The 12,806-nt window shown below is 36.6% G+C and overlaps 1 protein-coding gene across 1 annotated transcript; it reads left to right on the top strand.

Annotated features, from left to right (window-relative positions):
• On the top strand, positions 7,706–10,160 carry LOC18790656 (cytochrome P450 CYP72A219). The gene is made up of 4 exons (XM_007227195.2): positions 7,706–7,988; positions 8,711–8,928; positions 9,030–9,653; positions 9,735–10,160. The coding sequence occupies exons 1-4, from the start codon at positions 7,709–7,711 to the stop codon at positions 10,158–10,160; spliced, it is 1,548 nt and encodes a 515-aa protein (XP_007227257.1). The 5' UTR covers positions 7,706–7,708.

Below are 12,806 nucleotides of genomic sequence, written 5' to 3'. Positions count from 1 at the left end.
TGTTAGAGATTCAATCCCACTTGAGCCCAAACTTATAACTAGTGATCCCGATCAATCGTCCCGATCCCTTCACCTGTCACCCATAACAGAAAATTTACATATTCAACACACAATCAAAAGGTGGCATCACCAAACAGTGGTAAACCTTGCTTATCCTTTAGTTCCTTAATTTTGGCTTCAAGATCTTGCAAATCATGCTTCTGTTTGTCCATTTGCTGAAGAAGTCTCTGGTTCTGGTACTGGAGAACTGCTGCATCGACCTGGGCATGTATAGTACGTTCACAAAATACCGATACATTTCAATCTACTTACTATCTCAAATCAAAATTGAAGTGTACTTGAAATGCATTGAACTATCAATGTGCACTCATCTAAATGCATGCTTTTTTATGAAAAGCATGCTAACTTCAGAAGTGACTTCATCAACTTAGAGATTAATGATGCTTTACTGCCCCAATTACACAATTAATAAACAGAAACCCTCTAACCTACACCCTATACTCCAAAAATTCCAATTCTGTAACTTATATCCCTTTTCTTACACTTCCTCAACAACCAAACAGAGCATAGTACAATTTTTCACATTCTCAAAAGCACATCCAAAGCAGAAATTGCCCAAACTCCAATCACCCATCAATCACAGTAATTTAAAAATAAATAAAACACCTTTTTTTCTTAAACCAAAAAATTTGATCAAAAGCAATTTTTCCGTCAGTAACCAAGCAGACTGTAAATACATATATATATATATATATATATAGAGAGAGAGAGAGAGAGAGAGAGAGAGAGAGAGGGATTACGCTATGGTTATTGGGTGGAGAAGTGGTGGAGCTACGAGCCATGGTGGGCGAAAGTGAGTTTAAATGAGGCCTCTTCTTCTAGCCCGGCGGCTATACTATTTTTATAATAAAAAATTCGAGTATAACCGAACGGCTATACTATTTAAAATTTAAAACAGGCCACCGCTGGCTTCGAGCGTCTGGTTCGCCACGTGTCAAAAAATCCACGTATAGCCGAACGGCTATGCTATTTTTATTTTGACACAACACTGAGTATAGCCGCGCGGCTATACTATTTATAATTTTTAAAAGACCACCGCCTGGCTTCTAGCACCTGCTTATCCAGGTATGGCAGCACGGCTAGATGGTTTTTATTTTAAAACACCAGAGTATAGCCGACCGGCTACACTATTTATAATTTAAAAAAGACCACAGCCGGCTTCTAGTGTCTGCTTCGCCACGTGTCAAAAAATCCAAGTATGGCCGCACGGCGATACTAATTTTATTTTAAAACAACACTGAGTATAGCCGGTTATAATTTAAAAAAGACCACATCCGGCTTCTAGTGCCTGCTTAGCGACGTGTCAAAAAATCCAAGTATAGCCGAACGGCTATACGATTTTTATTTTCAAACAACGCTGAGTATAGCCGCACGGCTATACTATTTATAATTTAAAAAAGACCACCGACCTGTTTCGCCACGTGTCAAAAATCCACGTATAGCCGAACGGCTATACGATTTCTATTTTAAAACAACACTGAGTATAGCCGGACGGCGATACTATTTATAATTTAAAAAAGACCACTGCTTGGCGTCTTGCGCCTGCTTCGCCATGTGTCAAAAAGGTATAGCCGCCCGGCTGTACTGGGTTTTTTTTCTTTTTTTAAAAAAGGACCGCCTAGCCCGCCTAGGCGGCCCATTTTTGGAAAACTTGAATGGCGTTTTTTTTATTGGTTCCTGGCGGGTCTGGCGTGTCTGCAAATACATCAAGCTGGGGTTTTAGCGACTCACGTTTATCAACAACGTAAAGGTTAGCTCTTCCTAACAATTCACTCTCTCTTTTCTGTACACAAATCTATTGAGGCTTTGGACAAGATGGGAATGGATTTAATAGAAACTGGAAATCCAGATGCATTCAATCAGTATCTGTCGGAGTTTGATAACACCATTCATTTGTAGAGGATCAGTAACTTGGGGATTATTTTCTGTCTTGTGAGTTTTGCTACCATAATTGGAATGATTTTCTTTTTAGTTTCACTTCCTGTTGGTTTGAATGGTCTGATTGTGAATTTGCTACAATGTTATGAATGCGGGGTCGAAACTTGGCTGGGTGAAGGAGCTTTTGAGGAATTATTGTAACAAGAATTTCAGAAATTGAGGTTTCTTGTGGCTTTTGGAATATTATTATCTCTGCATAATACGAGATTCGATAGATTGTTCTGTAAAGAAATATCCATTATTGAATAAATTCTCTGTAGATATGCCATCATTATGCAAAATCTGACTGAGAGGCTTAGGCCCCTTGTGGGTTTGAAGACCAACAATTGATTGATTATATCACAGCACAATGCAACATTTCACTGGAGCAGGACACCCTGCTTGGTGCTGGCTCTAAACAGTAATCATTTCCAGCAGTCGCCTGTTGTTTCCCCAGTGGATCATGATTCGAATGTCGTACGACATATTGTTGGCGAGTCCTTATTTCATTAGAATTTTGGTTACTTACCAATTATATTTTGTCCTATTGTAATAGAGATTATTTTATTTAGTGTTATGGGGGTTGATGATTTTTTCAACCCTCATGGAGGTAGCACCACCGACTCATTCTCTCATTCTCCACCAACCATCGTTGAGTTGAGTGCCCAGATGGCTCCGCTCCTACAGATGCAGACTTTTACCCCGAATCTAATCCAGAATCAGGATCCTCTTTTGACGACCCCGACCCCGACTCCGACTATGACGACAACAACCCCACCCCGACTCCGAAGACGACCCCGACCCCGACTCCGAAGACGACCCCGACCCCGACCCCGACCCCAACTACGAAGACGACCCCGACCCCCACTCCGATGATGACCCCAACCCCGAATTTGGCTTTGATTCAGACCCTGATCCCAATTTCAACTCTGACTCCGGCCTCGACTCAGGCTCATATTCCGATCCCAATTCATACTCAACTGTATCCTATGCATCTTCCGCTGCACAGATTATGACTTCTCGACTAACGACCCCGACACATGGACCAGATTGCGCATTTTGTGAAATCCGAGGATCAATTGGCTGATATTTTGACAAATGCGATTTTCAGTAAAGCATTTCACAATTCACTAGATCAGTTGGGCATTGGCGACATCTATGCACCAACGTGAGGGGGAGTGTTGGCGTGACTTGTGGATATTGACTTACTTTCCTTACACACCAAGAATTCCTATTATAATTGTAATTGATTTACTTTAATTCCTGATTTCCTACTGCAAATAGATTTAGGAATTTATTATTTACTTCCCATTCAGGTTTCGTTGTATTATAAATATGACCTCCTACAAGGAGAAGAATACACAGAAAATTCCCACAAACAAATATTCTCTCATAATTTTCATATTTTAGCACATATCAGTTGATCGAATCCTTCTCTGCCGCACTTCTCCAATGAATGTCCTGCAACATGTCACTTACAACTCAGAGAACAGCATGAAGAATGTCCTTGTTTTTGTGAGAATTGATAATGCCCTTGTATTTGATAGAGGTCGTGTGTCGACCTCAACACGAATGATCGTAAAAAATTTCATCTTTTTTTTAGGTTTCTTTTTTCCTGGCGGGTCTGGCATCTCTGCAAATACATCAAGCTGGGGTTTTAGCGACTTATGTTTATCAACAACGTAAAGGTCAGCTCTTCCCAACAATTCACTCTCTTTTTTATATGCATTCTTTAAGCTGTGACTTTGAGTGCATTCGTTTGAAATTTCTCAAATTGTCGATAGCTCTGAACAAGTAGTCGAGTTTCGAGTTGAGGCTTTGGACAGGACGGGAATGGATTTAATAGAAACTGGAAATCCAGATGCATTCAAACAGTATCTATCGGAGTTTGATAACACCATTCATTTGTGGGCGACACCCAATTAGCGTCTTTCTGCATGTAAGTTCCTTAAGTGTTGCCTCAAGTGTCTGAAGGGGAAGAAGTTCAAATATTTATCCTTAAATTTGGCAAAGAAATTTCTACATATTATAACTGATCATGTGAGAATATGACACCCTAGGATGAAACAGGGTAAAGGCCTGAAGCTTCAAAGGCTATGGGTCAATGAAAAGCATTACACTACTGTGTCTGGATTGTGGAGACAAATTTCAGGCATTAACAAACATGCGGGGGATGCAGTTATCAAAAGGAGCAGAAAATTTAATGAAAGGAACCTATCCTTGTTTTTTCTATTTCATATTGACATATTGAAGACATCAAATCAGGTTGACAGGAAAAAAGTGAGAGAGAAGAAATTTTTTGAAGAATTAAGTTTACCTAGACTGCAAAATTGTTTTTTTTATCATTGCTCATAACTTCAACACAAGTTCTTCACTTAACTGCATCTATAATATTGTTTTTGATCATTATTTCGTCCCTTTCAATCATATTTCAATGCATTCAGATGCTGAAGAACTGTTCAACGAGCATAAAGATCAATTTTCTCCGATATGAGCAGTCCAGTCAGTGCAAAACTATGAGGGACAGCAGCGTATGCATTTGCGGCAGCAAAGGTAGATGCTTGAAGATGTATTCTCTTTTGAGACATCCAGCTATTTAATTCTCGTCAAATTGACTGTAATGGTTTTTTTTGGGTCTGAAAATACTTCATTAAAAGGAGCAAAAACCGACGGCAAAACAACAAGACATCAATATGCATTTCATGAACCCTCATAGGGTTCCCTTGCTTGTAGATTGACATTAATAATGGATGCCCTCTGATTTCTTATTAGTTGCAGATCAGATCATGTATTGGGCTATCTTTAATTTCTCTTAGATATTCAATCCCACACTCGAGCCTAAACTTATAACTAGTGATCCCCATCAATCGTCTCCACTCTTTTCTTCTGTCTTCTATAATTTTTGGCTTGGCCAGAATGAAATTGTGAAAGAGAGATTGGTGAGTTTTTGCTCAAAAATGACTGTTGAAATGTGGTCAAGATCATCACAGAGAGAGACCAAGTGCGCAAGAAAGAATAGTTGAAACTTAAAAGAAATAATGGCTGCAAATTTTCTAAGAAACTTCTGAATTTATTTTGTTGAGGATCCATAACATTATAGATTTTAGATTTACAGCAAATGCCTAAACTACATAGCATACATTATCTAGAGATGAGTTATTATTATGTTTAGGCCTATATTATCTAGAGATCACACGCCAAGGACGATGCCCTCTGATTCCACTGGCTCGCAGCTCTCCAACTTGCTGTCAAGTCAAACCAACGGCAAACATACCCCATTTATCTTCATCTTCCAGAGGCTCAAGGACATGGAGCTCGACATTGGAGAGCCCCACAGCAAACTGGGCCGCTTTGTGTAAAGAGTATACAACAATAGTATAGCCGTGCGGCTATACGATTTTTAAATAATAAAAACGATCGTATGGCCGTTCAGCTATATTCTTTTTATTTTAAAAAAACGCTGCATATAGCCGCACGGCCATACGATTTATAATTTTTTTTTAAAAACCACCTCCTGGCGCCTAGCGCCCGCTTTGTCACGTGTCAAAAATAGTATAGCCGTGCAGTGATACTATTTTTTTATAATAAGAAACCATAGTATAGCCGCCCGGCTATACGAAATATTATATTAAAAATAATTAATATAATAGGAGTATAGTCGCACGGCGATACTATTTATTAAATAACAAAAAAAGAAAATGACCCTTCTAGTTGCATTAGTTTATACTTTATAGATATTAATTTGCTAGTTTCGACATCTCCAAAGAAAATATTGAAGATAGAGAAATTTTACAATAAATCAATTTCAGAGTTCAATTTTTTCTTCTTCTTTTTTTGTGGGAATGTTGGAATTTGGCCTACCTCATTCTCTCGAGTTCTACTAAATTATGTTACTGCACACATTAGATAATTAGATAATGCTTGTGTTGTTTTCCAATCAGATCATGCTTTTCCAAATTAAGGCTCGATATGTCTTGTTGCTACACATGCTGTGTTGTTGGCTTGGCTTGCTGAAAAGGAGTTGACATTACTTGCAGCAAAGATACCTATTACGACAGAATTTTGATGCATCTATGCATATAGATTTCTTATCACAGCTGGATCGTTAGAGCAGTACTTACTGAGTTGGAATTGTAGGAGGTGTTTAACAAAGCACAGTAACAAATGGTCCAAAATTTTCCCTCATTTTAAAAATAAAAATAAAAAGATTTTTAAAAGGTGCTTCTGAGGAAGAGGAAGGAGAATAGATTTTTAAAAAGATTTTGGCGTTGTGGTTTGGCATGTAACTTTTTACACAAGGAAATGAGAAGCCTACACCTAACGGAAGTACAACCAGAGAATAGTTGTCTCAGTGATCAATAATCCAATTTCACTGTACAATCCCTACCAAAGTGTTTTTGGGTTGGTGAGATGTCTACATGAAAGTACTTCTGGGCGTTCTGATCATTAATATTTGGAAAAAGAGTGGAATTTATATTCTTTGCCATACTAGATGTGTGACCACAACATGTTTTTGTCACTATTGCAATGCTAGTCAAAGAGTCATCATAATGAAGTTAGGATAAATGACATTGTTTTGGTTGTGCTAAACTCACTTTTTGGCTCGCTATCAAATTTGGTCACTGTCATTTTTATTTTTCCGATTTTGTCGCAGACATTTGCAATAGTTAACAAATTCAGTACAATGCCTCAATATCGTCAGTTTGTCTAATTAAAAAATATTTAATATTTAGTTAATAACAATTAATTTAAATGTAAAATTTAACTATTTCAAAACACCCAATAGGCCCCATCTCTGATTCTTCCCAACCCCAAACTTCATAAACCCTTTTTGAAAGAGAAAAACTCACTTTTAGTTTCTATGGTTTACAACTTTTACCACTAAGTTCCATGTTGTTTCAATTGGGTTACTTTTGCCCCTTTGGTTTTCGATTTGTCAAATTATTCTAACTTTTGTTACCTACTGAGGGACATTTTGCCAAATACGAAACTAAATGAGGCTTTCTGTGGTTATGAATTAATGTATCGAGCCTATTTTGTAGCCTAACCAATTAGATTAATATGGTAAATGCAGAAGAGAATTCCTTTTGTTGAATTTCTTTCTAAAAAACCTGCAAATATGGGAAATGTAGAGGAGCAAAAAACAAGTACATCCCTCTTTTTTGTGTGGTTTCACTCTTTTCCTTCTTGAACTTTTTCCATATTAATTAAGTTGCATTTGGATGAAGGGGGGATTTGGATTTGACAACTAGGCTAAATTTGCTATAAAATGAATATGATTAAAATGGATATGCTAAATTTCCATATTAATTAACTTTTTCCATATTAGATTGAATGCATTTGAAATAATTAGATACAGTATAATTAAAATGAATATGAAATGACTATATTCAAAGAATCATTTTAAATTCACTTCTTTTCTTATTTCTTTCTTATTCAACTCTTGATGTATATACATTGATTGTTATACAATAAACAAATAATTTTACCTTATAATTAATGCCATCTAAATCCATAGATTTGGATTAATACCGTCATTCAAATGGAATCTCTTAAAATTGTTTCCTTTTTCTTTTTCTTTTTCTTCTGACTAATATTACTTCTTATTTAAAATCCTGTGTGCATCAGTTTCCATCCAATCAAACAAGTTCTTCTCTAGAAACCCATCTCTATTTTTCTCTTTTTCTCTCAAAAATCTCAAACACAAGTTTTAGCACAAAGGGAGGTATCAATGGCCAGTTGCGTTGCAGTACTAATTGTTGTTTGGGTGAGCATAGTGATTGCATGGGCATGGAGGGTGCTGAATTGGGTGTGGTTGAGGCCAAAAAAACTAGAAAGATGCTTGAAGGAGCAAGGCTTTACAGGCAATTCTTACAGGCTTTTGTTTGGAGACACCAAGGATAGCTCAATGATGCTGCGACAAGCACAATCCAAACCCATGAAACTTTCCACCTCCCATGATATAGCGCCACGGGTCATGCCATTTGTCCATCAAACTGTGAACACTTACGGTATGCCAAATACTTTTACATTAATTCCTATCACCTTTCTACCTATCCATGTATGTATATGTTGTATGGTGTGTAATCTTCTTTATAAGTTTTAACTTGGATAGTTTTTTTTGGGTTAAATACATATTTGGTCATTGTAAAGGACATTATCTTTAATCTTCCTTCCTTCAACAAAAGCAGACTGGGTGGGGCTAATGATCTTGGGAAGCAAGCCTTTGATGATTGTATACGAAAATTCAATTTGGAGGTGCAATTTTTATTTTTATTTTTTTAGGAAGCACATTCAATATTCATCCTTTAACTCAACTAGGGTATGTTGTGCAATTAGGGTTTAAAAAATTGGGGAAAAGCTTGGGTTGAAATTGAAATTGTGAGGTATAAGGTCACGGATTGGATACTATATTGAAGCTTGAATCGATTGAGTGAGAAACATATTGTGACTTCGGATGGCAAGGAGATGTGATCAAAGTGATAGAGCACCAAAATATATTGTTAAGTTGTTGATTTCATTTTAATTTAGTTTGGCTTTTTTATTTTTCCTTATACGTCACAATTTTGATTGCAACCCAAGATTTACCTCAATTTGTTAACAGAAGATAACAGAATGTCTATAAATTGTAAACTTTAAGAAACAAATTGACCAATTTGGTTAAAAAAATTTATGCATGAAACCCAATGACCAAAAAAGTATTTTAACCTTTTTTTAAACCAAAAAAATACAGGTAGGAATTCTTTTGTCTGGGTGGGCCCCATACCAAAGGTGAACATCTTGAATCCAGAAGATTTGAAAGAAATATTCAACAAACATGAAAATATTCAGAGGACAGTAGCAAACCCTATTATCGACTTGCTAGTACAGGGCCTTGGATCCACTGTAGATGAGAAATGGGCTAAACACAGGAAGATTATCAACCCAGCATTCCATTTAGAGAAGCTAAAGGTACTCACCAACATTCATTTACATTTTTATTTTTCCTAAATTAATGTATATTTGTTTAGAACTTTTGGATTTCTTTTTTAATTTTTCCTTGTTTGGTATAGGGTATGTTACCAACATTTTACCACAGCTGTAGCGAGATGATTAACGAGTGGGAGAGGTTGGTGTCCAAAGAAGGTTCATGTGAGTTGGATGTGTGGCCATGTCTTCTAAATATGTCGGCCGATGTGATTTCTCGGGCTGCATTTGGAAGTAGCTATCAAGAGGGAAGAAAAATATTTCAGCTACTACAACAACAAACAAAAAATTATGCAGCAGCCATCCAAAGTGTTCACATTCCGTTTCTACCAACCAAGCATCACAAGAGGATGAAGGAAATCAATAAAGAAATAAGAGTGTTGCTCAGGGGTATTATAAATAAAAGAGAAGAGGCAATTAAGATGGGTGAAGCCAGTAATCATGACTTGTTAGGTATACTTTTGGAGTCCAACTTGAAGGAAATTCGAGAACATGGGAACAAGAGAAACACTGGAATGAGTGTTGAAGATGTAATTGAGGAGTGTAAGTTGTTTTACTTCGCTGGCCAAGAGACCACTTCTACGCTGCTTGTTTGGGCAATTGTTTTGCTAAGTCAAAACCAAAATTGGCAAACTCGTGCAAGAGAAGAGGTCTTGCAAGCCTTTGGAAGCAACCCACCAACCTTTGATGCCCTAAGCCAACTAAAAGTTGTAAGTATATATTTTTGTAGTGAATTCTCTTGCTGCATATGTAGTTATACTTAGAGACCTTGACCATACAAAATGTCTCAGGTGACCATGGTTTTACTTGAAGTTCTTCGATTATACCCGCCAGGTATTGAGCTTCCACGAACCCTTCGAAGGAAAACACAGCTTGGAAGGTTCTCATTACCGGCTGGAGTCGATGTCTCCTTACACATACTGCTTGTTCACCATAACGAAGAATTGTGGGGTGAGGATGCACATGAGTTCAAGCCAGAGAGGTTTTCAGATGGAGTTTCAAAGGCAACAAAGAACCAATTTGCATACTTTCCTTTTGGAGCCGGTCCAAGGATTTGCATTGGACAAAACTTTGCTATGCTGGAAGCAAAATTGGCCTTGTCATTGATTCTGCAACACTTTACCTTTGAACTCTCTCCCTCCTATGCTCATGCTCCTGCGTTACTAACCATCCTTCAACCTCAATATGGTGCTCATATCATTTTAAGTAAACGTTGATTAGTTAGCTTTTGACAATGATGAGTGAGGAGAAAGGAATACTTGCAGAAATTCTGACGCTTAAGTCAGTATGTGCATGAGAAGACTGTTGCAATTTTTCTATTTATTTAAAAGGTGGATGACCTCTGCTAACATATGGGAGAGTAATTGTGGGAATTTTCTGTGTATTCTTCTCCTTGTAGGAGACCATATATATAATACACTTTGCCTTGGAGGCCAAGTCAAACTATAACTCCTAATTTTGTTTACAGGAGGAAATCATAAATAAAACAAGGAAACAAATTAATCAACTCACGCTCACACCAACACTCCCCCTCAAGTTGGTGCATAGATGTCACCAATGCCCAACTTGTCTAGTGATTTGTGGAATGCTCTACTAGAAACTGTCTTTATCAATATATCTGCTAATTGATCCTTTAATTTAACAAATGAAAATTGAATTTTCGCCTTGAGTTTTTTTCTTGATAAAATGTCGATCTACTTTAACATGCTTTGTGTGATCATGCTAAACTAGATTATGTGCAATACCTATTGCATCCTTGTTATCACTAGGGGTGGGCATCGAGACCTGAAAATTGGAACACCGAGCCTCACTAGAAGGAAAAAATTGGAAAAAAATCGTGTTGACTAAAAAGTCAACAAGCTGGCAGTGAATCGGACAGGACTGGTTCAAACCGATTTCAGTGCTAGTTTCACACCTTACAAAACTAGACCGGACAGGCTATGCATTTTTCTATTTTTTGAAATTTATTTAAGTCCAATGCTAAATTTTTAATCCCATAACTAATATTTCCCCAAACCCAACTTCAAAGCACCTCTATTTTCTAGGCCCAATCACCTATCTTAGCATGAAATTGGGTCATTTATGAATTTTTAAGCCCGAATATAAAATTTTAGTTGGAATTTGTTATTTTTAAAAAAAATTGAAAAAAAAAATCCCGTAAAAAATCAGAAACTGCACTGAAACTAGTTTAAACTAGACTGACTAGTTTCATAATTGTTTTCACCAATATCGGACCGAACTGCACTGGTTGAATAGTGCTGGTTCTGGTTCCGATGTGAGGTGAAAATCGGACAGGACCAGACCACGCCTACCCCTACTTATCACAAAACAAGTTCATCCCATACACGGGTACATAACTAAGCTATGTAAGGAACTTTATTAACCAAAGGAGTTCACAAATTTCTTTGGTCATCCCTATAAACTCAGCTTTTGCACTAGACAGAGTAACTACTTTTTGCTTCTTACTTCTCTACCTCACAAATGTGAAATAACCTCATGTAGATTTCTTGTGAGTAATACTTCCTGCCTGATCAACATCTGTATACCCATCAATATTCAAATTATCATTCTTAGAGAACATAAGCCCTTTTCCTGGCGCCAATTTCAAATATCGAAGAATTCGAAGTACCGCATTCATATTATATTCACTTGGACAATGCATGAATTGACTGAAAACACTAACAAAATAAGCAATGTCTGGTTGATTATATGACAAGGAAATTAATCTTCCAACTATCCTTTGATATCTTTCTTTGTTAGTGAGTACCTAATTTTGATACTTTCCAAGATCATGATTCTAAACAATTGGAGTGTCAGCATGCTTGCAATCAGGCATCCCTTTTTTGTTCCAGTAGGTCCAAAACATACTTCATTTGAGGGGAAAAAAAAAAAAACACTATACCTTGCTTTGATCGGGCCACATCAATACGTAAAAAATACTTGAGTCCACCAAGATTCTTCATTTCAAACTCAGTTGCCAAATACTTTTGGAGTCTAGAAATTTCCTCTCTGTCATTCCCATTAATTATCATATCATCAACATAAATTATTATTTAATCTCAAGATTCTTCATTTCAAACTCATAGATTAATAACACTACATTGCGATATTCTAATCATACACTCCAATATACCATTTTTTAACTCTCTTGTTTGATATTATTTTTTGTATTAATTTGTGATGAGTTGTTTTTTTAATATTTATTTATCTTTAGTATGTAAATTTTGCTCAGCTAACTTTCAAATTGTGGATTCGCCAATGCAAGTAACTTATATAAGACTAATTACAACTAGTGGAAATAATTTATCCAAAGTGATTCTCTAATTTTTCCTTGTGTATAAATCTTTTGCAAAATTTTGATAATTGGGGTTGTGGTAATAATAATAGTCCGGGGTGTACTTTGTATTTCTTAGCAAAATAAAAAAATAAAAAATGATAGTTTAGCTAGCTCGACTTCCCAGGCAGTCTAGAAAACTCAAGCTCCAGGATCAGCTCCTGCAAATTAACTTCAACAATTAGTTAATTAGTAGTTGCCTTTAACTTGAGATTAGACGCATCAAGAATATTTGGTGATGATGTTTGCAAATATCACGTTGGATCATCAAACTACATATCTCTATCTCTAGCTAACCAACACAGTCTAGCCAAGTGAAAAAGGCATTGACGTGTAAATAAGTGATTTCATGTTTAAATTCCTATGACATCACGTAATGTGTGTGTGAGAAATCTCACTCTCCTAAGTTAAACTTAAAACGTCCAAAAAGCTTATGCTTTGCTTCATTTGTAACTAAAAGAAAGAATAGATATATCACACACTATTCATGATTGATTAAAAATGGGGTTGGTTGGTGTGCTTTTAGCTT

This window comes from Prunus persica, chromosome G1, assembly GCF_000346465.2.
Source record: "Prunus persica cultivar Lovell chromosome G1, Prunus_persica_NCBIv2, whole genome shotgun sequence".
NCBI lineage: Eukaryota > Viridiplantae > Streptophyta > Magnoliopsida > Rosales > Rosaceae > Prunus > Prunus persica.
The sequence above is the reverse complement of the archived record's forward strand: the minus strand, read 5'-3'. Positions and strand labels throughout refer to the sequence as shown.

Excerpts from the sequence above, each read along its gene's own strand:
- LOC18790656 (XM_007227195.2), top strand. The coding sequence starts at position 7,709 with ATGGCCAGTTGCGTTGCAGTACTAATTGTTGTTTGGGTGAGCATAGTG. Across the intron at positions 8,929-9,029 it reads TCCATTTAGAGAAGCTAAAG|GGTATGTTACCAACATTTTA; the intron begins GTACTCACCAAC and ends TGTTTGGTATAG. Across the intron at positions 9,654-9,734 it reads CCCTAAGCCAACTAAAAGTT|GTGACCATGGTTTTACTTGA; the intron begins GTAAGTATATAT and ends AAAATGTCTCAG.